The sequence below is a fragment of the Podarcis erhardii genome (genome assembly GCF_964252035.2).
Source record: "Podarcis erhardii genome assembly, chromosome: 2".
NCBI lineage: Eukaryota > Metazoa > Chordata > Lepidosauria > Squamata > Lacertidae > Podarcis > Podarcis erhardii.
This window is the reverse complement of record NC_138498.1, coordinates 38,730,797-38,756,865: the sequence shown is the minus strand read 5'-3', so window position 1 is coordinate 38,756,865 and position 26,069 is coordinate 38,730,797. Positions and strand designations below refer to the sequence as shown.

The 26,069-nt window shown below is 42.0% G+C and overlaps 3 protein-coding genes across 5 annotated transcripts in view; 2 read left to right on the top strand and 1 right to left on the bottom strand.

Moving 5' to 3' along the window:
• Window positions 1-2,233: 2,233 nt before the first annotated feature.
• On the top strand, window positions 2,234-11,249 carry CYBC1 (cytochrome b-245 chaperone 1). Of its 3 annotated transcripts, none has more exons than XM_081850943.1 (7): window positions 2,234-2,619; window positions 3,261-3,397; window positions 4,664-4,705; window positions 5,765-5,838; window positions 6,274-6,370; window positions 7,184-7,328; window positions 9,124-11,249. In XM_081850943.1, exons 2-7 carry the CDS (start codon window positions 3,313-3,315, stop codon window positions 9,293-9,295), a joined length of 615 nt encoding a protein of 204 aa, XP_081707069.1. In that variant the 5' UTR covers window positions 2,234-2,619; window positions 3,261-3,312; the 3' UTR covers window positions 9,296-11,249. The 3 variants fall into 3 exon arrangements, with proteins under 3 accessions (XP_081707069.1, XP_081707070.1, XP_081707068.1); XM_081850944.1 differs by lacking the exon at window positions 2,234-2,619 and adding an exon at window positions 2,629-2,880; XM_081850942.1 differs by lacking the exon at window positions 2,234-2,619 and having other exon boundaries at window positions 2,911-3,397.
• Window positions 11,250-12,583: 1,334 nt separating this feature from the next.
• HEXD (hexosaminidase D) lies at window positions 12,584-26,007 on the bottom strand. The gene is made up of 13 exons (XM_081850824.1): window positions 25,894-26,007; window positions 23,891-24,025; window positions 23,105-23,214; window positions 22,466-22,553; window positions 21,989-22,153; window positions 20,514-20,697; window positions 18,128-18,199; window positions 16,657-16,852; window positions 15,971-16,053; window positions 14,817-14,895; window positions 14,558-14,659; window positions 13,835-13,924; window positions 12,584-13,111 (listed from the first exon to the last, which is right to left on the bottom strand). Exons 2-13 carry the CDS (start codon window positions 23,987-23,989, stop codon window positions 12,943-12,945), a joined length of 1,437 nt encoding a protein of 478 aa, XP_081706950.1. The 5' UTR covers window positions 23,990-24,025; window positions 25,894-26,007; the 3' UTR covers window positions 12,584-12,942.
• The window catches only part of OGFOD3 (2-oxoglutarate and iron dependent oxygenase domain containing 3), a 47,170-nt gene continuing 46,374 nt past the window's right edge, over window positions 25,274-26,069 (top strand). The window contains exon 1 of the mRNA XM_081850899.1: window positions 25,274-25,391. The gene's annotated coding sequence lies outside the window, so the exon portion shown is untranslated. The remainder of the gene's footprint in view (window positions 25,392-26,069) is intronic.

Genomic DNA, 26,069 nt, shown 5'->3' with positions numbered 1-26,069 from the left:
TTATATAAATTGATGCCTCTTATTCAGTGCCGGATTTATGTATAGGTGAATTGTAGAATTTTAAATACCCGTCATCATCCTTGGCTTCACTCAATTTTGTTTATAACACTCTTCCATTTTCTTCTAGTTGTGAGGGTGGGGGATGTGGAGGGGCCTCACAAGTGGAATAGCCTAGGGCCTCTTCATCTAAATCCGGTGCTGCTCTTATTCCATGCAATGGCTTGAACTCAAGTGTGCTACTTGAGTATTTGTCTTCATATTGTCTCCTGGAAATGCATGCTAAAAGGTAATTATGTACTTTGTTCTGTCATTCTGAGAATTCAAATTTAATTTGTTAAATGTTCAGAAAAAGTCAGAAGCCCAAGGCAGTATAAGTTCCTCAACTACGTTTATTCAACATTTGGGAGTGACAACAGCTCACTCATAGGAAAACAAGAACTGAACTGACTGGACAACACAATGCCGAGCATGAACTGACTATTGACAGTTGAAAGTGCATGCGCTTACTTGCCATTAGAATGTTCGTCTACCAACGCTTATACGATTGGTTAGAACCCACCTTGTAACATAAAATGTGTTAAACCAAAATACATAACACTCCTTCCCCCCACCTTCCTAACAAAAGGAACAAACATAGTCATCAAGGTGTGTCAGCCTTTTCCACTCCTGCTGGGACCGTTCCTGTGCCCAAGTAGGTGACCCAGGAAGTTCCTCCGGTACGGTCAGCGAGGCCGGCTCCGAAGGCGTCACTGCTGATGGAGCCACTGAGGATTCCAGCCTGAAATCGTCTTCTGTTGGGATAACTCAGTCACCGGCAACCCGTCTGGTTCCCACCCTGGCCTGGGCACAGAATCTCCCAAAGTACCCATTTCTCTGCCCTCTGGTTCCGCTTGAAGTTCCGTGTTCGAAGGTGCCCTGGCTATGATCTGGTCGAGGTGTCTCTTCCAAACCAGTCCCCCCTCCAACCCTACCTCATAGGAAACTGGACCTGTACAAACGGGTAAGGATACCAGGGAACCAACCCTGTCTGGGCCCATAGTTTCAGACATACAGTGTCCCCCGGGGAGAACCCTCTTGGAGTCCCCCACACCACAGTGGATGGCTGTTGCTCAAGAGCCCGGTCAGGTGCATATGATCAAGGAGGGTAGTGAGCCTCCTCCCCATAAGCAACTCCGCAGGGCTCCCACCAGCCACTGCTCTTGGAGTGATGGGCCAATAAGAACTCTGCTAAACGGAGAGTCCAGTCTCCATGCACTATGCGCCTAAGCACATCTTTGGTAGTACGGACCATGCATTCAGCTTGGCCATTAGCGGCCAGGTGAAAAGGAACGGAACGAATGTGGCGGATTCCATTCTTGGTTACAATTTTTTTGAATTCTGCCTAAGTAAAAGCAGTCCCATTATCACTCACCAGTGTGTCTGGCAAGCTGTGTGCCGCAAATAGCTTCCTGAGCACATTTATAGTTGCTCTAGCGGACACAGCTTGTCTTCATATTGTCTCCTGGAAATGCATGCTAAAAGGTAATTAGGTACAGTACTTTGTTCTGTCATTCTGAGAATTCAAATTTAATTAAAACAAAAACTCTTCAGTACAGAAACTACATGATGATGATTTTTTTAATACTGTATTTATGCCCAACTTCAAATGAACTAACCAACGATGATTCAAGGGGGAAACGCCTCCTCGAGACGAGCAAGGAGCTACGCCGCCTCCGTAGTTTTCTCTTGTGCGTGTTCTCGTGTGGGACAAGGAGACATAGGAGCCCATGCAAAAACCTCATATGCAACAACAGTGAGGTGGGGGGGGGGCGAGGCACAGGCTGCTTTTCATTGCGGTGCTGCGAAACAATCGCACATCTACCCTAAAAAGAGGAAGAAGATTCTCCTCCGTGAGAGCTTTCTAATAGATATAGATCTATGGTGTTCAAGGGATACGCTCTATCTCTCTCTTTCCCTGTCCTCTCTATGGTTGACTGTGTAGGACTCTCTGGTTTACGTCTATGGTACTGGAGCATTTCCCGCCCGAAAAGAAATTGGGAAGCGACGTCTTAGCAGGTGAGCCAGAGAGAGGGAGGGTGGAAGCGGCTGCGCGGTGGGAGCATCGGGAGTGGGGCGGAAAAGGAGGGGGCCGAAGACTGAAAGGGGGTGGCAGTTAGTGGGAGCGAGAGGGCGAGATGGGGGCGGGGGCGGGGGAGCGGGACCGGAGACCGCTAACGGGCTTGTTAACGGGGGAGAGAGAGGGGGGAACGTCTCTTGCATAGGAGGAGGAGGAGGCTGGGCAGGGGGGACCTGGTGTGGTCCAGTTCCCAGAACTGTTTTCTGACTGCATAGCACACACACACAAATGGTCAGTGGAGGGGGGTAAATGCCTACGCACACTTCCCTTTTTGTCCCTTCCACTTTTAAAATCATGTGCGCGCTGCTCAGTAGTGATACTCGCAGCGATGCAATTATGCACAAGGCAGAAAGCGAACTTTAGATTTCTTAAGTGCTTTGGTGGGGTGGGTTTTTGTAAAAAAGAAAAGAAAAAAAAAAGTCACAAAGTGCTTTTGCATTTAATGAAGTTGACGAAACTGGAAAGCTCTCTTTCTGGTCTCCTGCTTGTGTTATAAGTAGAAGGTGCGGTTGCCAAGTCGCAATTTGCCTCTGTTTTATAATATTGCCGTACGCTTCCTGTTTTTGCCACAGTGTGATCTTACATTGGTTCTGGTGGATGTGTTTTTGTTTTGGGGGTATTATAGATGATAAAGATGGATGACTACTTGCTAGTTGCTTCCTTTACCCACGCACCCACTTCATTTGTGATACTACATGCCATAGCGTTGTCTGAATATAGACCTGAGAAACTAGTGTGTGGTGGACCTCCTCCTAACTCCACATGTAAGAATAACCCTTCACTTGTCCGACTTTCTTAGGGCTTAGATATTGAGAAAGGTATAAAACAAAAGTTTAAACTTTGGTTTTAAAATTTGGAAAATTGAATGTAGGTTCTGTTTGTTAAAGTTAAAATAAGCATATGACTGAAAAAGCTACCACTGACTTCACCTATTCAGATGTTGAGAGTGCACATTCTGCTTTAAAGTACACAAATTTGATTGGCCTATTACTAGGTATATGCATTTGTACTTTTCACAGAATTTCTGCACTTGATAATAAAACACCACATAAATTTAACACGGGACCGAGGTACGCCTCAAAGTATGAAGGGCAAGGGTCTGTAAACAGTGTCTCAATTGGTTTTGTTCCCTGTCATTCTGTAGGTGGCTTCTGTGAGTTTTCAGGAGCTCTGTAGATTTGCCCCCACTTCCCAAGATGTATATGTTGGTTGAAGACCACTCAGACTCTGTTCTTCATTTGACGAGATCACCTGGTATCAGATCTTGGTCTCTCCTTGTAGGTAAGTCTTCAGTTTTGTATAGGCTGATACTCCCTTTTTTAAAAAATGAGTTAAAACAAACCTCTACTAAAACAAATCCAGATTAAAAGCTTGCTGAATAGCAATAGTGTCCGGTGTGGTGACATAGGTGGGACATTGCTGCCCTCCTGGCTTCCAAACACAGTCTGTTCCCAGCACTTACTGAAGGGAGAGGTGTCAGGATCCAGATTCAGTGTGCCGGAGCCAATCCGCCACCAACCATTACTAGTTAGGCCAGTAAGCACTAGTAATGTGCTCTGTTTGGAAGCCGGGAGAATAGCAGTGCCCCTCCTTTGCCGCTGCACTGGCCACTACTGCTGGAGAGGACATTTTACTTTTGCCTTTATGGCCTCTTAGGTCAGGGAAATCTGTGGTGAATATAGAGAGTGAGGCTTCGATTTCATGTGATGGGCAGGAACTTTTAACAGGTGGGATTAGATTTTACATATTGATTGGAATATTACTTTGGTTGCAAGCCAATATTTCATAATGTAAAGGGGGTCCAAAGCTCAGTAACCTAAGGTTGTATCCACCCATCCTTTATTCAGAGTAGAACCAATGAGAATTAATTATCATGGCTATCTCAGGCCCTTGGATTCCAGTGGTTCTACCCTGAAGAAACGTTATTTGAATACAACCCTATTTTCCCCCCACAGTATTTTTCTGCTCCACTCCCACCAACAGTAATTGCAATTGATTCTGGAAATCCTCAGTAGCCAGTAAGATAATGCAGTTGTTGCAGATGAATGCATTTGGTTTGCTATTGGCATCACACTATATTTCCAGCTGTCTTTCCATGTTAAACACATTGTAATCTTTGAGAAAGTCCTCTAAGCCTAATCAAGACAGATTGCAATGGTCTTCCAAAAGACCACAGGGGGATCAGACATATAACAAGTTGTAATACACAACTGGAAAAACTCTGAAGGCGTTCTGAAAGTTTCATGATGATATAACAGACTTAGAGTCATTAGTGATGTCACACAACTGGCCTAATTTGATATCTGGCTCCTTATTCGGATTTCAAGTAAGATTTTATTCTCACTTGCCTAAATGGAGCATTGTTATAGCGTTCAGTGGAATAGTTAACTCAAATGTATTGCTATTATTATTTACGAAAAATAACACTGAAATTTAAAAGGCCTATCAGCACATGCATAAAACTTGTTTTTCTAAGAGCAAAGTGCTAAGAATATTTAAGTAGCTGAAAGTAAATTCTAAATTCATATATCTCCTTTCTCTTTCTAGGGATCTCCTCTGTAGGTCTGGCTGCTGCTTACTATAGTGAAGGTAAAGCTTAATAATTTTGCTAGAAGCTTATAGCTGGATCTTACTTAATTAACCGAGGAAAACAATGAAAACAGCTGAACAGTAAAATCCCAAGCATCATGATTAAACCTAGCAGTAGCTAATAAAAATAATTGTAGTTAAAAGAACAGTTTATATGTCAGATTGGAAAATAAAGTTGGTTAAATAAAATATTTGCCTGGGGCTGAAAGGACATCTACTTCGGTCCTGGGTAAGTCTCATGGGGAGGGCCTTCTGTCGTGGGGAGATGGGAGGGGGCAGGATCACAGCTGAAAAAGGCTATGTCTCTTTGCACTTAGCTTCAGAGCACTCCAACATTAAGGCTTTGAAAGCCTGTAAAAAGCAGGATCTTGCTTAAAAGGGGGATATCTGCATTTGCTGCAAAGCTGTAGCTGACAGTTGAATTCCTCTGCCTGGCACAGTGTGTGTAACGTACTGAAATAATTGTTTCATTACCAAACAGGTGACCTCTATAGTTTACAAAATGTGTTTGCTTTTACTGTTCTTGAGTTTATTTATGAATCTGTTCCTATGGAGGTGTCACAAAGCAATTTACAAAATAGTAAAAATATATGTACAAATATACATATACAGCAACACTTAGAACAAATGCATATATACAACAATTAAAAACAATGCTATACAGCCGTACCTTGGTTGTTGAACACATTGGAACTTGTGCGTCTTGGCTCCTGAACGATAGAAACCCGGAAGCGAATGATCCGGTTTTCGAACATTTTTTTGGAAGCCAAATGTCTGATGGGGCTTCTGTGGCTTCTGATTGGCTGCAGGAGCTTCCTGCAGCCAATCAGAAGCTGCCCTTTGGTTTCCGAATGTTTTGGAAGTCAATCGAACTTCCAGAACGGATTCCATTCGACTTCCAAGGTTCAACTGGTTTAAAACAATAGCACACAAATATTCAATACAGATACTAGATGAGATAAAGAGCTCGATTTAGAAGGATTGTTGAAATAAGATACCAGTTCTAAGGGTGGGTGTGGATTAGATGTTTGCAACTAATTTGAAATATTTTCTGTTCAGACAGCTTGGGATGGAAACTCTTTTATCTTGCCGGCTGTCTCTTCGTAGCTGTGCAAAATCTGGAGGAGTGGGAGGTAAGCAGCGTGCTAGGAATAGGGGCCTTGGTTGCCTTAGCCAAATGCTTGCTCAGATTGCTTTGTCCATAATGCTTTGTTAATGTTGCTTGTCAGTATCCCAGAAAAGGGCCAAAGCAAATTCTCAGTTAATCTACCAGAGTATATGCCGTGAGAGAAAGCAAAAGCATCTTAAGCCTTCCTGTGAAAAATGTGAGATTTGGTAGGTTTCACTTTGGGAGAAGGACCTGGGAACAAGCTTATGTGGTGTAATCCAATAATGGGACAGCAGTGAACATCTGTCATTATTACTTAACTGCTACAATAATTGATGTTAATGGTAGGATACTTATCCTTGCCCTTATCTTTGCCTTTCAAAAAAGCAATTATTTTCCCACACTCCCACAGTTGATTCTATGCTGTGATATGGTGGTTGTTGTTTTTTTTTCTGCATAGGAAGCTATATTTCAAAAGGATTCAGGAAAAGTTTTCCTAAAGACATTCAACCTTTACAAGAAGCTGCTGACTCTGTCAAGGGCAGGTCACGAACAAGGTAATGCCACAAATGTAGCTGTATGACACATGTGTTGTGCAGCAACCAAATATATACCGTCTCGAGTCCAGGACTGTGTGTACACTGTACTAATGAAAATCTGTTAGTTATGGGGAAGGGTGACGAGTTTATCCTGGATAATGAAGAAGCTAGCACCAGGATGTTGGGAATCTAAGCTCAGTGTCTCATTCAGCTTCTGAAGCACCACCCTTTCACAACCCGTTGTGGAGCCAATTTTTCAGTGTCACAGCACATGCATAATGCTTTAGAACTGCCTTTTAACGTTCGGCAGGCACCCTGACTAGACCATTTTAGACTCATGATAAAAATGATTTTTATTTCAGCAAGTCTATCCAGATTCATAATTGAGTTTTACACACTTTTTAATATTTGCTGCTTCTAACTTTGTATCACTGATTAGTGTTTTATATTTTATGTACATTGTTTAGAGGGTTTTTTAATGAATGGTTTATATATATATTATTCTGAACAAACAATTTTTACTGCCATAAGGGTTAAACGTTGGGTTTATTGTTTTTAATGGATGTTGAGACTGAGGTGGTAAGAAAAAAACATTCTGTGCCACTAATTATTGGTGAAGGATTTGGAAAACCTAACTTTCCATTGCCTGCATTTTCATTTAGTTCTGTTGGTCCTTAAAATAATGATAGGCAGTTGGCAGTAGCATAAAAGGAAGGCTGGACTGTTTTTACTACTGTAAGTGTAGGATATGGGAGTGTAATGTTTCAGAGAACACAGCAAGTGTTGCTTGGAATCACAGTGCTAACAATAATCTGATTCTTTGTCAAATAGTGGTGGTTCCATTGGATGAAATTCGGGCTGTGAATGTGGAAGAGGAGAAAGTACGCTACTTTGGGAAGGGCTACCTAGTTGTCCTGAGATTTGTCACTGGGTTTTCACACCCTTTGACGCAGAGTGCAGTGATGGGCTGCAGGAGGTACAGTATGAATTTTCTCTTCTGTGATGGTTCAGGATTTGTGAGAAAGCATCAGTGAACCTTAGGCAGACAATATGACTTTCAATAATTAGTTGACCTTGTGCCACTTACAGTTCTTGAGTTGTGAGATGCGGGTGGTGCTGTGGTCTAAACCACCGAGCCTTTTGGGCTTGCTGATCAGAAGGTTGGCGGTTCGAATACCCATGACGGGGTAAGCTCCCACTACTCTGTCCCAGCTGCTTCCAACCTAGCAGTTCGAAAGCACACCAGTGCAAGTAGATAAATAGGTACTGCTGCAGCGGGATGGTAAACGGCATTTCTGTGTGCCCTGGCTTCTGTCACTGTGTTCTGTTGCGCCGGAAGTGGTTTAGTCATGCTGGCCATATGACCTGGAAAGCTGTCTGTGGCCTGAAAGCGAGATGAGCACCGCACCCCATAGTCGCCTCGACTGAACTGAACAGTCCAGGGATCCTTTACTTTTACCTTTTCTTGAGTTGTATACGATGGCCTCAGTTGTAGCTGGGGCATGCAACTTCTTCTGCACCAATTCCTCACTGTTGAAATATGCCACGAAGCTACTAACTTGTATATTTTGGTTGGTATTTAACAAGCTGGGGTATATTTTCATGATTGTAGTACATTCTAACCTAAACTACAGTTGATGAACATGTTGCATGCATACTGTTCTGGCACTATGAACCCTAGGTGTGGATAACATTGAAGCTGACATGTAAAAAAATAAATTGAGACAGTTCTTCAAAATCTGAGTTTAAAAAAGAAAACTTAAGAGCCCTGCTGAATCACGCCAGCGTCCCATTCCCACAGTGGCCAACCAGATGCTGATGGGAAGCCTGCAATGGCCCTTGATAGCTTTATCCTTTTTGAATTTGTCCAAGTCCATTTTAAAGCCATCCAGGTAGTGAATTCCATAGTTCAACTGTATGCTGTTTGAACAAATATTTTCTTTTGTCCTAAATCTTCTAACATCAAAAATAATTTGGATGTTTTATTATGTTGTCTTGTTATTGAACTTTGTATACAAGGACAAGATTCTCTCTGGATAGAAGTTATCATTCTAAGAGCTATGGAGCCACATAAGTAGCTACCATTGAAAGCACCATACATATTAAATGCCTTTTAAGCCTTGTGCACCCACAGCTCCTTCACTGCTCCCTTAGCATGAGCTAAGAAACAAGGCAGGGTGTCTGTTAACTAAAACATCCAAACTAGGAAAGCATGCTTATGGCTTCCAAACAAGGCAGGATAAGAAGCCATGCTTTAATGTTGGCTTAATTATCCTGGCTGGTTTGAAAGCCATTAATCACAATTTGCTGGTTCAAACATAATAGGGAAACTAACTGAGACTTCCCGGCTTGTTTGGTTGCTTGTGTGAAGGGAGGAGTGAAGCAGCTGCATGTGGGGGAACAAGGCATGCTCATGTCTTCGCTTACTAAGGGAGATATGCTTGTCTGCATGCAGCCACTATGTGATTAGAACACAAAAGCCTTGCACATTTTGAGTACGCACCCCAGTCTGAGAGCTTAATAAACACCATCAGGACCACCGCCACCATCGCCAGGGGAGTAATGAAGCTAATGGGGAACACAGTGTGAATTGCCCTGAGCCCAGCATCTCTCCTGCTCTGTGGTCGGGCCTGAGTGGAAGGGATACTTAAGGAGTACTTTTAATTTTGCTGCCTCCACCACCCCGTGATATTTTGTATATTTTGTGCACTTTTGTGACCACCTCAAGTGGGCACATGAATTGCTAACTTTTGCTTGTGCCTTTTCAACAGTGATGTAGAAGCTGTGGCCAAGCTCATTACTGGCTTTCTGGAGCTGAACAAAGTTCCAGCAGACAAGTATATTGAGAACAGCAGTGAAACAGATGTCAGTGATGAAGAGGAACCCTTTTCAGAAATCTACGGTAGCAGCTGTTTAGAGGGACCAGAAGAACCTGATTTTTAAAGCCTTCCTTTCATCCCCAGTGAAATGAATCTTTTTATTAGAATTTCCTTACATGTGGTTTTAGAGAAACAAAACTGAGCAAAGCTATTGGCCTGGTTTAGATGATCACCTAGGACAGCCTTGAATTTGAGCACTTCCACTTTACCTCTGTGTGCGAGAGAGGAGTGAAAGCTTTTGTTTTCATGTTAGAACAAACCAAAGTTTTGAATTGCATTGGGAATTGTGACCTGTTCTGAAACTATGGTTTGAGCCGGATTGTTGGTGTTGGTTTGTTTTTTTTTAGAACAAAGCACTGTTCATAAATAATGTTGACCTGTGGTTTTAAGTGTAAGCTTTCACTCTCCTCTTGGGTGTGAAGGAGAAGAGGGACAAGAGGAGCCCAAGGTACACCGCAGTTTGTTCCTGATAATTTAAACCATGGTTTAGATGATCTCTCGAACCCAGACCTTTATGTTGCCTTACACATATGTCTTCAGAAGACTTGTTAGCTCATTGGTGAGAGACTAGTATCTTCATTTTTATATTTTGCCACGAGTTTGGTGACAGCAGATGAACTTTCTATTACTGCTGTAGAAGTATGGTTTTTATGTGTGAACATTTTAAACTTTTTTTTTACTGTTTTTCAAAGGAAATTTCCAGTGTAGTAATAAGATATACAAACTATGGATTTTTTTAATTTAAGAAACCCCACACAACAATGGAAGAGCTTTTTGCATTTTGGGCTGTAGGTACGAGTCCAGCCTTTCAAGAGGTTACTTTTTTAAAAAAAATGGAAGATGGGAAATTTCAAAGTGATTTAGACAGTAAGATTTTTTTTATTATGAAAAAGTATTAAGATCTATGCCAGGGTGGGGATTTTGTGCCCATCTGGATCTTCCAGGACTCCAGGTCCAACAAACCTTTGCCAGCAAGGCCATGCTGGCTGGGGCTGTTAGGAGCTTGGGAGTCCAGGAACATTCAGAGGATTCCCTGATCTGCCATTGGTTTTAAGTTTTTTTCAAAAATATATACCTCATTTTATAAGATCTTTTAAATGTATTGATTTACATGTATCCTTTTGTTTTCCTGTTCATGGTAGATAATTTATGAGCAGCTAAGGGTAGAAGATTGTAAACGCTCGTCAAGCAGAAATTTTACTTCTGATCACTCCCGCTACTCTTAAGTATTCTTCAGGTGTCAATTGCAACAGTAAAACTGTTTTATAAAGTGGCGTTTCAGCCTTTATACAATTTTTTGTAAAGCTTCCTGTACTGTTTGGATATCAGTGTTAATATTTCTTATTGGATCCTTGATTCTTATGGAACTTTCTTCTTTTATATTTCCTTTTAACTATAACATGTATATGTATATTTGGCTTTTAAATTAACAAAGGTTGTATGAAGCTAAAAAAAAGCTTCCTGCAGGTACTTGTACATTTCACATAGGGCACAATGAATGGAGAAAAAGAATGCATCATTTAAGTATACAAAGCTTGTAACTCTTAAAATAATACGTGTAATTGTAAGTATTCTATAAAATTTGAGAGGCTATATTCAGTTGTATTGCAATTTTATCATTACAGTAGATAGAAGGAATTTTAATTTAAATCAATTATAATGTCATGTTTCACTATTAAGTGGTGTCTCACCAAACACTTGATTCATGGTCTTTGGGTGATGATGGAGCCTCAGTTGCATCTGGAAATTAAGGTTGTAATGGTAGTATCTGGAGCAAGCAATTCCACCAATTCTGGTCCTCATTTCTCTGTTGGAGATTCCATTCCACCTTTTGGTTCAGACATGGAACTGTTACGTGTCACATGTCTGTTTACATTCCAGCAGTGTTTGCTGGCATAAGCGGAACTTCCGCTGTCTTTTTCTTTGCTTTTGACTCTCTCTCCGAGAAGACAGCAAGGAGAGACGACATGTTTCTTTGTCCTGATTTATGTTTAATAAACCCGTAGTTATAGTATGTATCCACAGCCTCAAGCCTCTTCTGTTTGTGCAGTTTGCTCCGCTAAGTAAAGTGCCCATGTCAGCAGACCTTGGTCACTGATAAATGTCGGAACCAGAGGTTGAGGGATCTTCGCAGCGTGACGGCTGGAAGAAGATGATCCAGCCGGGGGCTAGCCAGCTGGCCGTTCGACCCCTGGATGCCGACACTCAGCTGAAGGCTTTCCTACTACTAGGCACTCTGTGTAGGTATGCGCTTCCTTCAGAAGATGCTGCTGGAGACAACCTAAAGTCTGAGGCTTTGAGTTCTGACATTCCAGCCCTAGAAGTGCAGTTTTAAATAAATAAGCAATCCTATTTGAACTCCCAAGGACCACTTTCTCATAGGAAGCCTTTTACTCTTCACCATGTGCCTGTGTAGAAATATAGAAATACAGTCTTACCTCTTGTTACGTTTGCTTCAGGTTGAATCTTCAGGTTGCATCCTGCGGCGACCTGGAAGTAACGAAACGGGTTACTTCCGGGTTTTGCCGCTCGTGCATGTACAGATGCTCAGAATGCTGGCATGCGCAGGCATGGCGAATCGCGACCCGCGCAGACGTGGGTTGCGTTCTGCTCATGATGCGAACGGGGCTCCAGAACGGATCCTGTTTGCATCCAAAGGCACCACTGTACATATGACATTCCAGAGGGAATTGATTTATTTTACCATGCCACCGACCAAAGCAGCAGCAAGCTTACATGTATTTACCTGGGAGTAAATTCCACTGAACTGAGTGGGGTTTCCTTCTGATGAGAGGTGCATAGGATTGCAGTGCAAATACCTTTGCTGAACTGTGTTTAATGTTCTGGCTTGCAAAGTGCACTGTTTACGATCTGATCCATTCCTCTTGATTCTGTCGGCAAGCTTTAAACCATTAATTAGACCAATGAATGTTTTGGTAGCATGTAAAATATTAAATGTGAGGGATAAGGTGTTTCATCTGATGAAATCTGAGATTGTTTCTTAGCAGCAAAAAGATGCTTTTATCTAACTCCTGGCTACTTTTAGACAAGAGCTTAGATGTCCTCTTGTGGTTTCACTTGTGTTCCCACCTTACACTGGGTACCTGTGGGATCATTAGTTTAAGTGTGCAAAACAACCATCCAGCAGCAGGGGCTGTGCAGAGCCAACACCATCTGCAGCCCAGCTCTCATGGCAGCAGCAGGTGTTGGGGCCAGAATGAAGAAACTAAAAACATTTGCTTCTTATCTGCTTTGGGCAACTTATTCCTGTTTCCTTCTTGAGAAATCTGTTTGAGGGCATAATGAGGCTTCCCCAACATACCAGTGGAGATGTTCAAAGCACACTAATAAATGGATTGTGCAACTTTTTTGATTTATTTAAAGTGTCTGTGCACAGGTTTTTAAATTGTAAAAGTCTGCAATCAATCTTAACAAATCCACGAGAAATCTTGGAGCCCGCTCTCACTTCTACCCAGTGTGACCCTATGCACACAGTGTGATTGCTGGTTCATTTTCAGAAGAAAGGGAAAGACCCGAGGCAGTCTGTATCTCTTCAAAATTTCTTTTTAAGATTAATTCCAAGCCTGTTAGCGCAACAGACTCATCTCTGCACCTGAAGAGCATCTCCCCGGCTTACACATGCTAATCTAGCTGCATGATGCTAGCTGTACCATGCTGGGCTTCAAATCTGCAAAGCTGTCTGTAAGAGTATTAGGATAATTCCTGTATTGCTCTGTCCAGATCATCGACTGTTCCCTGAAGTCTTTGCAGGCTGGGTTGGACATTCTCCTCCATCCATTCTTCTGCAGCAGATAGAAAGAATGTCTTTTCCATTGCTGTTTGGAGCTCCTGCGTCACAGTAGTCCACTTCGTCAAAAGTCTAAAAAGAAATCGGCAGCAGAATTTAATATATTGCCATGTGATGTAGACCTAACTAAACCAAAGATCAGGTTGATTCTTAAGAGATGTTAAAAGTTACTGAAGACTACATTTAAAACTTCTACATCCTGTGGGAAGAGGGAGGCTTTCACAATACTGCAGAGAGCTAGTGGGTAAAATCCAGTAAGGAAAACTACTTGAATACATACGTGTGTGTGTGTGTGTGTGTGTGTGTGTGTGTGTGTATTTTTGAGACACGTATAATAAGAGCCTACTATTGCCCATAGTTGCTGTATTTAATTTTTCTTTTTTTTTGCAAATACAAAAACCTACAGCCAAATTAGCCAAAGTCACCAGCAGCTAAAACCATAGCACCTTTTGTGATCATAAAATCAGGTTAATTTTATGGTCTACATGCAACACACCAGCCGTAGATTACTTCACAGCAGTTCAGCCAATGGCTGGAGTGGCAGGAAAACAATAAGGTTTCAGATCTATTTCCTTGCTTTGGTGCTGTTGGTGTTCTAATAAAGTAATGATTGAATATTTGACCGTTTGTGAATTTGAGTGAGCGAGGTACTTAAATGCACTGTCCAAAACGGCATCCTCAACATAGAAATTTCTGACGCCAATGGTTGAGAATAAGATCATGAACTTTTAATCTCCCTGTCCTAAGATAATCTTCAAAACACAAACTTTGCAAGGAATCAGAGATTTTTGTTACCTTAGTGCATCTGGCTGAAAGTGATGAATCATTATAGGATGGATCTTCTTCCTCTTTCTGTGGTAGGGGCTGAACCAGCCTGTGACATACCTAAAAGTGATAAGCCATAAATAGATGTGGGAGGGCGAGTATTGGTTTGTTTTCATTTTTATTACGTATCTTGTGTTCTCGTTTTGTATTTTTTTATGTTGTGAACTGCCCTGTGATATTCAGATGAAGGGCAGTATACAAATTTAATAAATAATAATACAAAAATAATTAAAGAACATGTGGGCGTGAATGGAACTGAAAAGCTACAGGGCAGACTGAGATATCACATACTGTAAATCCAACTGTAAGATTGAACATAAGAGTAGTATACTCTTTAACACCATGTAAGCATCTAGTAACAAGTGCAGTTAGGATGGTTAAAATGATATGGTAGAATCCCCCCCCCTCCCAGTTCTTGCTTATGCAAGGAAAAATAACTTTTAAGTCCTTAAGTCAGTGTTTCCCAACGTTGGGTCTCCAGCTGCTGTTGGACTACAATTCCCATCATCCCTGACCATTGGTCTTGCTAGCAAGGGATGATGGGAGTTGTAGTCCAAAAACAGCTGGAGACCCAAGGTTGGGAAACACTGCCTTAAGTTAATACACAGTAAAAAGATAAAACATTTTATGTGGCAATAAGATCGATTATAGCTCTACATGATGGAGTGTCAGCTCCTCCTCTTTGTTCCTCACCTGTTGTTTTCCAGAAGTTCATCCACTGAGGGCTTGAGGTAGAATGTAATTTGGGTCACCAGCGAGAGAATTTCACTTCCAGGGAATGTCCCCGAGATGTCACTGTTCAAGAAGAGAATTGGGCAAGAGTGAACTTTGTCCCTAACCCATTGGGCCTGATACCCATGGGGCCTGAAAGCAAAAGGGGCTTGCACATTCCCCACTCCCCATAATATTGCTTCCAGAAATGCTGTTGCAATCTAGAAGTTGGGGCTATTACCTCATATAAGTGTCTATTTCCAAACTGGAGATCCCCAGGGATTTTTCTACATCTTCTTTCACCTTTTCTGAATAGCCACCTTGGGAGGACCAAAGAGAGAGGAATTGCTGCTTTTGTTTTAAGTGTAAAACCTTAAACGGGACACAAAACTGGCCTAGTGATGTGTGTGTGTGTTCCTGCATGTATAAAACCCACCGCTATTAAAGGAGGAAATTATGACCCTAGGTCACCCAAGTTTAAAAAACACAGTGCGATTCCTAGCGGTCTTAGAAGGATTTGTGTCATGAAGGGTGGGATGGAAATCATTGTAATAGGTTTCATAAGTTAATGATGGCTCAGAACCCAGCCAGCTATTTAGAATGGAGAAAAGGCAGCCTAGTTTTATATAGATAGGTGGGTTTTGATTTAGGGTGTGATCCTGAGCATACTTTTTTTGAAATCAAGTTGCAATAAAGCTGATGGAACTGGGGAACAAAAAGCTTCCGCCCAGCATCGCACCTTCTGAAGCTTTTCCTTTGGCCTGTACTATTCAATGTTGCCACCTTGTGGCAACTCACTCATAGCCTGGTGCTTGTGACTCAAAAAGTTTTCTCAGAGGAAACTCCTGACAAGTTAGTCTGCAAGCCTGACATTTCCCACCTCTGCCTTAGGTGAACCAGCCATGTTTAATGGAATCTCTAATAGACAGAGAGATTATAGCTTGCAGAGGTGGGTGGGTGGGTAGGTAGGGAATGGACACAAGTATAAAGAACTGTTTTAACTATTTAATTCTGTTATGTATGGGCATTAGTCATGAAGTATGCTTGACTGGTCTTAGCAACTATTATTATCTAGAAACCAGTATTGATATCAGATGTGAAAGGCTGAAGGTCATGAAGAGTCCTGGACTCCTTCAGGGCGAATCACTTTGGCCACTGAAAAAAGAATACCTCACAGGTTCTTGTTAATCACGACATGAGACAATGTATGAAGTAAAGGAACTTGGCTATCCATTCTAGAGTATAGCTCTAATACATTCGTGGGCAATTAGGGGGAATTTAAGTTAAGCAGCTATTCCAAAGGAATGTACAAATTCTGATGCTAATAATCTTGCAGTGTTTTCAGGATCCCGTGCACATGGTTTAGATCTGACTGAGGAGAGAGTAATTCTATACCGTTCTTTAGTGCCTGGAGACATACGGCTAATGATGGGATTCCTACAGGCAGAAGCTCGCACAGAACAGAGAAGTGGTCATACCTAGAGAAGAAAATGCAGAGCGATTCAGTGAGAGGCAATATAAGCAAGGGACTGAAGCAGTGCAGGCATCTGCAGTCGCCCCAGAGACTTTAGGAACTTTATTAAGACCAATCTATGGAGCCTACAGAATGTAATGAATATAGCTGCATGGAAAACATCTACAGTTTGAGTAAATTATGCACCTGTATATAAACTGAATTTGAGTCATATGATCTGTTCCTCTTGCAGAACCGTTCATTCTTTTAGGATGAAATGAAAAAGGAAGTCTGGGACTTTAGTTAATTTGAAGAAGGTGGGGAAGGAGTTGGGAAAACATAGAAAAGAAAATGTAAGGCAGGATCCACAATGGGGTGGGAAGCAGAAACAACAGAAGCCAATGGTGAGAGGAAAAGTTCCTCCACAAGCTGATGAGTCTCCTCCTGTTTCTGAAATTTCTGCATTTTAAAGGTTTCGCCTCAGAATTTATTTGGTCTCAAAAAAAGTGTGTGCTGTCCAAGTTCAACTCTTGACTTCAGAATCCTTCTTAAGAGGAGAGATTCTGTAGTGTTCAATGTATTCATAATGCTACCGCTCTCTTAATCCCCTTGTGTAAAGTTTCATTACCTTTGCCAACCAGTCAGGATGATTCCTTGGATGATACCGGCAGGACTGCTTTCAGCCACTTTCAACCACTGCTCATGGTTTTTAAGGTGGTGTCCAATGAGGGTCAGACACTGGTTGACTCCTGTGGCCCCTTTAAAAGCACTAGCAAACCACAGCTTTGAGAAGTTACACTTCTGGTACTTTTTTATGAGAGTTGCTAGAAGTAAAGGGAGAGACAGGAAAGTCCACAGTTCAATGGCAGTGTATAAACAATTTTCTGCTGATACAGGACTGGGTCCAACTTGTACCAAGTGGAAAGAAGAGACTGGCAGACTCGTGATGAAAAAAAGACAATGTTCCTAAACGCAACTATATTTGCTAGTAAGACTCACATAAGGATAATGTACGTTTCGTAGGGTCAGCCTCATTAGCTAGAAAAGTTAAAACTACTCACAACCTATTTATTGTGAGGTAATGCTGAACCAGTCTCAGATTTCAATTACATTGGAGAAAGTAATACATGGATAATTGTCCACACATTACTTTATCTGGTGTGCTCATGTTTAAAACAGATAAATCAAATGACCTAAATTAAAAATGATAAAAATGTCCTATGCTATTGTCTCAATGGGAGAATTCTGCTTTGTTATTACCCCCCCCCCCCCAATTCCTTCTTTGGGCGCTGAAGAATATCTGCTAGCACTGTCGAAGCTCCTTTGTCTTCAGGATAAGAAATAAGCCAGTGAGGAGGAAAGTCAAACATCACTTGGCTGGATGTCAAAATTGTGTGTTCGGAATATGAATAAAAATAGCTTGTGATAAGTACATTCCACATGACCAAACTGGAGTGACTTCATGCCACATAGCTATCATTTTTTCAAAGTACCCATAAGAATGTCCAATCAACACTCCTTACTCCTCCCCCCCCCAAGTACCCCAACTTTGGTATGGTCTTGACATTTAAATCAAGATGGCTGCTCCTCAGATAAGAAGACAGGTTCACTCTCATTCCTTTACAATTTACTAAAAGACTCAACATTGCTTATTTCCTGTTTCCAGTGTCTGCTGTTACGTTCTCCTAAACTTTGCCACTAGCCACATTAGCATAGCTGTCAACCTTCCCTTTTTTTGCGGGAAATTTCCTTATTCCAGTGCTGTTTCCCGCTGCTATCCTGGATTGGTAGATATCCCGTAGACTGCTGGTGAGGCTGATCCCTTATTTTCGAGGCTGCTGATCCCTTATTTTCAAATCTGAAAGTTGACAGCTATGTACATTAGTTATATTCTACCTCCACTGTCAAAGGCCATATGCCTCTGTGTACCAGTTGCTGCGAATCGCAAGTGGGAAGACCGCTGGATTCTGCTCTGATTCTGCTTGCAGACTTGCCATAGGCATCTGGCTGGTCGCTGTGAGAAGAGGAGTTATTCTATACTTCAGACAATGACTGAACACATTTCCCCTTTTCAAGCAAAGTCACAAAGCAATGCAAACCTTTACTATCCACATCAAGGTCCGGGGAGTAGTCCCAGATCATCAGCTCCGCAAGCTGTGCTATCCCAGACTCTGGAAAGAAACAGAAATATAACTGATTGTATTTCTCAGTTGTATTTGTGTAGAGATATGTATAAAGGAAATTGGTTGGTGATAATTTCAAACAACACCCAAAGACTTAAGAAAAAATATGTATCAAATTCCCAGTCCCTCCTAATGTAGTGGGCCAATGATAAAGCCCAGAACAAGCAGTACACTAATAAGACCTTAAATGAGGTCCAATCCCACAGTTCATTATTAACCTGGCACATAACTTTCCCTGTGATTCAACACAAAAACTGGAAACATTGGTACATTTATATCTTATTCAGATATATTTAATTAGGCTACGCTAAGCTTCTATTGTAAATTTTCCTTTTCTTCCTTGCCATTTTAAACTGGAGTACTTTAATATGTATATATTTGGAAAATAATTAATTAACATCAACATCAAACAATCTTTCCATTGTTGGTTATAACCATTAACAGGTTTACATCCTATAATTTTAATGCAAACAAGTTCTATATCTTTTTGAATTTTTCATTTCCCCCGAATAATTAAAGTTCAAACCACAGAAATTTGACCTGGCACGGCTTTTTAAAATTAGTATTTGCACTTAGTTTTTTTAACCTATTAATTTTGTCTGAGGATCTCGATCCCCCAAAATACAGCACAGTTCTGTGTGGACATACTGGATGAGGATATTGCAGCAAGTATATCCTTGCTGAGCACCCACCCAATGTTATTGAGCTCTGAAATTTTAGGGGAGCACCCACCTTCTCTTCTTCACTCCCACCACACAGCCCCAACCTTAAGGGTTGCCAGTATGCACCAAAGTGGTGCCGTAACTCAGTTCTGGTGAGTTTCAGCTGAAGAAAAGCCCTGGTTATAGAGTGTTTTATTTTAAATGCTCAAAGTGCTTCTTTGAGGCATTTAAAAGCATCCGCTCCCCAATAAAGGTGTCTACCTTTCAATACATCTGAAACTAACTCTGAAACCACAATGAATTCTGACCTGCCAGAAATGAATTATGTTGCTCAATTTTTCTGTGAGACTCCCTTTCTGGTTACAGATAGGTAGTCGTGTTGGTCTGCCATAGTCAAAACAAAACAAATTCCTTCCAGTAGCACCTTAAAGACCAACTAAGTCAGTTCTTGGTATGAGCTTTCGTGTGCATGCACACTTCTTCAGATATACTGAAACAGAAGTTTCCAGACCCTTCTATATAGTAAGAAGGTGGGGAGGGGTATTACTCAGAAGGGTGGTGGGAATGGGTGATTGGCAGATAGCTGTGATGAGCCTGTTGACGACTCTTAACGACTGCAATAGGTCTTACAGGAAAAAGCAAGGGGTGAAAAGGTGAAAAATGGCTTTGTCATGTATAATGAGATAAGAATCCAAGGTCTTTGTTCAGACCAGGTTTCTCCATGGTTTTAAGTTTGGTGATAAGTTGTAATTCAGCAGCTTCTCTTTCCAGTCTATTTCTGAAATTCCTTTGTAGTAAAACAGCTACTTTGAGATCTTGTATAGAATGTCCTGGGAGATTGAAGTGTTCTCCTACTGGTTTCTCTGTCTTGTGATTCCTGATGTCCGATTTATGTCCGTTTATTCTTTGGCATAAGGTCTGGCCTGTTTGTCCAATAACACGGACACCTAACACAGACACTGGCACCAGAGCCTGCAATAAACCCAGATGCCAACTTTGCTGCCACATACACCCGGACAACACCATTACTGGCCCCAACAACATCACACATACCATCTCGGGACTATTTAATTGCTCATCGTCTAACATTGTGTATGCCATAAAATGCCAACAGTGTCCTTCAGCTCTCTATATTGGACAAACAGGCCAGACCTTACGCCAAAGAATAAACGGACATAAATCAGACATCAGGAATCACAAGACAGAGAAACCAGTAGGAGAACACTTCAATTTCAGAAATAGACTGGAAAGAGAAGCTGCTGAATTACAACTTATCACCAAACTTAAAACCATGGAGAAACCTGGTCTGAACAAAGACCTTGGATTCTTATCTCATTATACATGACAAAGCCATTTTTCACCTTTTCACCCCTTGCTTTTTCCTGTAAGACCTATTGCAGTCGTTAAGAGTCGTCAACAGGCTCATCACAGCTATCTGCCAATCACCCATTCCCACCACCCTTCTGAGTAATACCCCTCCCCACCTTCTTACTATATAGAAGGGTCTGGAAACTTCTGTTTCAGTGTATCTGAAGAAGTGTGCATGCACACGAAAGCTCATACCAAGAACTGACTTAGTTGGTCTTTAAGGTGCTACTGGAAGGAATTTGTTTTGTTTTCCCTTTCTGGTGACAACATACCTCTCAGTGTTTTTTCGCTCATTCCCCTCAGCATGTCATCCCACACAATAGGTTTCACTGTAGGGTAGGCTGAGACTACATGGCTGGCCACGGCTTTCATGTGGGACAGGCACAGTTTTTCTATCGTATTTTCTTCTTCCTGCAGCCACTGTTTGGACTCTTCTCCTTCACCCAGATAATACACCTGGAGACACCAACCAATGCATTCTTCGTTTACTGCTATTCTGATAAGTGCCATTTAGCAATTCATTTATTTTTCAGCACCAACAACATACTAGTTACTGGCCTGATTCACGTGTCGCATTAAGCTATAGTTTAAAACAAACTATGGTTTGATGTCAACAAGCAGCATGATGGTTTATGCTGTTGTCAAGTTCCCTCTTGGACCTTTCCCATTTCCAGTTCCTACTGTGCCATGGAGGAAGCAAGCAGGAGTCTGACTGGTCATGTTGTCCAAACCTGAGCTTGTGATTTGTTTCCCTCAAAGCACACACACAAAGCCCTGGTTACCACTTGTGGTTTGTTTGGAGAGAAACAAACCATGGCCCTTGGTGTGGACGTCACAACAAGCCAGACTCTGGCTTGTTTCATGGTGGCACCGTAAAATAAAGAGCAGAGCACTGTATATTGAGTACTGCACAACAATGTGAACCACCACACTGCTCGTTTGCAGTTTGTTTTGATCTATGGCTTAATATGAAGTAGAAATACAGGCAGTTCTCTCACAAGGATATTCCTGCTCCAATGATGGCTATCACAGACTTTGGCCTGGAGCACACAAAGCAGTTACTAAAGTTATGTCAATGAAAACTGCCCACTCCATACTATTTAGAAGCACTTACTGTGCATTCAGCCATCCCTGCTGAAAGTCTTCATGCCTGCTAGGCAAGTGGAATGAGGGCTATGTGCTTCAAAGCACTGGGTGGGGATCAATCACCCCAGGGGAGCCATTTTGCGTTGTATTCCCATAGAAACACCTGACAATATAAAACAACTGCCCAAAGCTAGGAAGTACAAATGAGCTAAAATCAGATCATGAATCCAAAGATTCACTCATTGCTCTGTACTCTAGTCAGCCAAATTCTCTTTTCCTTTCAGTGGCCAGTGATGGCTGAAGAACGCATAGGGGAGCCCTTGTAAGACATCTGTGTTTATTTCCCTATCATTAAAACATCAGGAAGCAGTCACACAAGTAGAAAGGTTATCTTTTAACTATAGTAATTACTAAAAAAAAATGTCCAGTATGCAGAGCTATAAAGGCCTGATACATTAAAAACTCATAGTAAGGATTTAAACACAAACACTTAAGAACCAAAGAATTTCAACCTCTGTGCATCTGAATAAGCCAGTGTGGATCATGCAATGATGATGTTTATCTCGTGATTAAGAGAATTTGACAGCCCAGCATGCCCAGGGTCAAGGAAGACATCATGACTGCATTGGAAATGATTCCAGCCCCAGGTCCCATACTATACCTCATCACAGCCGATGTGAAACCATCGAAGATCATCATGCAGTGCTACCACTTGTTCTATCATTGTGCTGACCAGCTTCAGGGATTCCTCTTTATGGGGATTCACACTGTTGGGGAACATTGCCATTTCCCGTAGGTGACAGAATTCTTTGTGCTTCAGGACAAACTGCAGGAGAAGCAAGACGTAATGGGTGTGGTCACTAAACTGAAGCAAAAAGGGTGACCAAAGACATAAGCAAAGGACTTCTGCAAGTGTTTACAGATGCCCCAGCTGAATAAGCTAGGGCCAAGTAGGGTGAATTATAAAAGCCCTTTACTGTACCATCACACGACCTGAAGTCAGATTGTGTCCCACAACTCTGCCCCACTACATTGGTTGCTATTGCACTACAGGCAGCAAAACAAACAGCTCCCCCCTTACCCAAAGCAACCCCCCTCAAATTCAAGTGTGTGTGACATTTGACATCCTGGCATTTACCTCCATATGTCCAAAGGTCTGGACCAGAGGGACAACCTCTAGCTCATGTAACTTTGCCAGCTTTAAAATCTCTTTAATCTCAGAGGAACTAGAAAACAATAAAAAACAACTTTGTTATCAATGCTATATTTCAACATGTTAAAAATTTCACTATTTATACACACAGGCAACTCCCTGTTTGTGCGAGGGTTCCGTTCTGGGTCATTATGCACATAAGCCCATTCTGCCCTGTTCCATGGCAAAAAATGACATGTGTGTCAGAGGCTGCACATCAATCTGCTGTGTGCAAAATGGTCGCCACCTACACAAACACACACATCTAGGATGTGCACTAACCACAAGATCCAGTTAAGATCCCAATTTGGAACACAGCCCAACTTGGTCCAACTGACTGATGAGGTTTAGCATATTGAAATCTGCTTTATTATCCCCACCCCAAAATTGGGAAATTTAAAAAATGGCTATGGATCCTCGCCCCCTGCTTGAGGGAGGTATGGGTGAAATTTACAGGCACAGTAGCAGTCCCAGCACAGGTTAAACATTCCAAATTACAGGCAAATATGTTCATGGGTTTATGTGCAGGGCAGTTTTTATTCTGGCCAGCCAACTGCAATTAGAAAACCTTACTATCTACCTTACCTGTATGCATCATTTGCTTGAAGTGGTTTCAGTTCCCCATCATAGGGGAACATATCCTCATATTCAAGGAGAATGCCATTTGCACCCAGGGCATGGAACAATGGGAAGATCTGTTGGTTGCACAAAACATGTGAAATATCCAGCTAGTGTGGAATTTAGTTTTGTAAAACATTAACACATCTTAGGGAATGATTATATTGTTATTTCCTGCTCTCGTGCGTGAGAGATAGCCCTGCTCCAAGCGTACTCCACTGCTCCAATCCCTTTTTCTTTCCTGTCATGTCTTTTAGATTACAGGCCTGAGGGCAGGGACTGCTTTAGCATTGACATTTGTAAGCCATTCTTGGAACCTATTTTTTTTTGGCTGGGGTAAAAATGCTTCAATAAATGCAATCCTTTTGCCGTATCTGAAACACTAGAATCTGTATGACATAGAATAGAGCCCTTTCTTTGTAGGCCTCCTTAGGGTAGTCCACTAAAACCTGTTACTGCTCATCCTTAAATATTTATTTTTAATTTTTTTTTTAAATTATGCAGTAAGACACCTTAGTTTTCACAGCAGGCATTATCAGGAAGTGGCAGTTATAAATACCCCTGCTTTAGGGGGTGAAGCAATTGAATCTTTTCATGCTGGAGAACAAGACGGAAATGCAATTAAACCTACAACTCAGACTACATGGCACAAGGCAGTGGAAAAATTAAACTCACTGGATGCAACTAACTTCAACCAAATCAACATCAGAAGAGGTTCAACTCTCTGATTTACATAGACCAACATTGTGTTACCTCTGCCATGTATGAGACCTTTGGTGGGGCTCCCTTGAGATCTAAGTGTACCAGGTGCAGTTCAAATGGAGAAGAAACCACCACTCTGTTTTCTTCCATGTTCCAGATGTGAGTAGCAAATCCAAGTGCTTATACCTGGAGAAGAAGGAAAATCGTGAAGATACTTATTTACTCACATAACCGAACAAGAATATAAAAAAATGGAAGCCTCCCATGGAATAATTGGAATCAAGATGAAAATCTGGTTCCTTATAAATTGCATATTCTTTATTTTCATATAGGCAATAATCACTACTGTGATATACACACAGTTATTCATTACATGTATACTGTACCTTTCTTCCAATGAGTTCAAGGCAGTGCACATGGCTTCCGCACCATTTCATCCTTCCCTATTCACTCTAATGGATGTTGTTCATTTCCATGAAAGAGAGGTGCATATGCACTTTCTCTTACCTCAGCCTTTCTGAGTGATCCCTACATGTCAAAATAATCTGAGCTGCAAACTGACATTTAAGGAAGGAAGGAAGGTCCCATAGCTTTTCACTGTACCACACACATCATCATCACAATAATAATAATAATAAATTATTTATACCCTGCCCATCTGGCTGGGTTTACCCAGCCACTCTGGGCAGCTTCCAACAAAAGATTAAAAATACATTTAAACATCAGTCATTAAAAACTTCCCTAAACAGGGCTGCCTTCAGATGTCTTCTAAATGTTAGATAGTTGTTTATTTCTTTGACATCTGATGGGAGGGTGCCACTACCGAGTGGTGGGTGCCACTACCGAGAAGGCCCTTGGCGCTAGATCTCAGTGTCTGGGTAGAACGATGGGGGTGGAGACGCTCCTTCACACACACACACACACACACACACTCTTCAGCATTGTCTCTACTGACTATCAGTGATCCTTCAAAATTTCAGAGAGGGTTTGTCCCTACCTGGAGATACCAGAAACTGAACCTGGGGCTTTCTGCATGCAAAGCATCTACATTAGCACTAAGCTATGGCTCATCCTCAAAAGAGGAAATATTTAAAACAATGCACAGGCAACAAGAAGGTCACCAATAAATCCAAGTCCATGTATGATGATGCAGGTAGATACTGTGTTTAAATGTACCCTTAACTTAAGTATCCATCTATGAAACTGCTAATTTTGACTGCAGGATGACAAGCGAGCATTCATTCAAGATGCAGGGGCCAAGACAGTGTGGCATCTGCCCGTTCCGTTTGGGGGTCAATTTCAGCACATGGGACTGAAAAGACCCCTTGCCCCACCACCCATCAATTTACTGGCTAAACACCCTGGCAGCAAAACAAGTTTCCACCAAAAATGCCAAACCCTCCCAGCTGCCACACACGTGACCCCCCCTCTCCTTCCCAGATGTGGCCCAGTAGCCACGAGACACGTCATGGGAAACGGCAACCACAGCAATAGTCGCTGCTTCTGGGGCAGGTGACGGATTTAGGTTTGATGAGGCCCTAAGCTACTGAAGGTAATGGGGCCCTTTATATGTCCAGCTGTCCTTTGTCAACAACAAACTGTTGCTGGTTTTTGTGTTGAATATATGCTATGTGGTAATTGATGGACCTAATAAGTATCTAAAGCCATTTGCACATGCAGAATGTAGGCACCCTATACATAGAAAAGAGCAAACCAGTGATGTTTTAGGGAGCAGGTAAGGCCCATTACTTACATCATAGGAGCCTACACAACACAAAACACTGCTGCTGTGTGTAGGTTTTATTTTATTTTTTATCCTATTTTGGAAATGTACATCCAGTTCTTTTTTCTTTAATTTTTTGGGGTGCCCCCAAGAGAGTGGGGCCCTAAGCTATAGCTTGTTTAGCTTATACGTAAATCCTGCCGCAGGTCGCTCAGGCCCCACCATCCTTCGGCTCGGGTTCCCTCTCCTCCCCCGGGGAGCTGCCCCTCTTCGCCGCGCGCGCCAGCCCACCTTCTTCCACAACAACAACAACAACTCCGCTCCTTCTCACCTCCGCTCCTTCGCGCTCCATTCCTCCTGCAGCCTCGATTAAGCTTCCCTGCCCTTCCGCGCTGCTCTCTCTTTCCGTCATCGGCTGCTCCTGCCTGCACATTCTTCCCTCTGTAGCTTCCGCTCCGGGAAAGGAGGATGCCGATTGGTCGCCACCTTTCCCCCTCTCCTCGGTGT

Excerpts from the sequence above, each read along its gene's own strand:
- HEXD (XM_081850824.1), bottom strand. The coding sequence starts at position 23,989 with ATGGAAGAAAACAGAGTGGTGGTTTCTTCTCCATTTGAACTGCACCTG. Across the intron at positions 22,554-23,104 it reads CAAGCAAATGATGCATACAG|TTCCTCTGAGATTAAAGAGA; the intron begins GTAAGGTAGATA and ends ATTGTTTTCTAG. Across the intron at positions 18,200-20,513 it reads GAGCGAAAAAACACTGAGAG|AGTCTGGGATAGCACAGCTT; the intron begins GTATGTTGTCAC and ends GTTTCTTTCCAG.
- CYBC1 (XM_081850943.1), top strand. The coding sequence starts at position 3,313 with ATGTATATGTTGGTTGAAGACCACTCAGACTCTGTTCTTCATTTGACG. Across the intron at positions 5,839-6,273 it reads AAAATCTGGAGGAGTGGGAG|GAAGCTATATTTCAAAAGGA; the intron begins GTAAGCAGCGTG and ends TTTTCTGCATAG. Across the intron at positions 7,329-9,123 it reads GCAGTGATGGGCTGCAGGAG|TGATGTAGAAGCTGTGGCCA; the intron begins GTACAGTATGAA and ends CCTTTTCAACAG.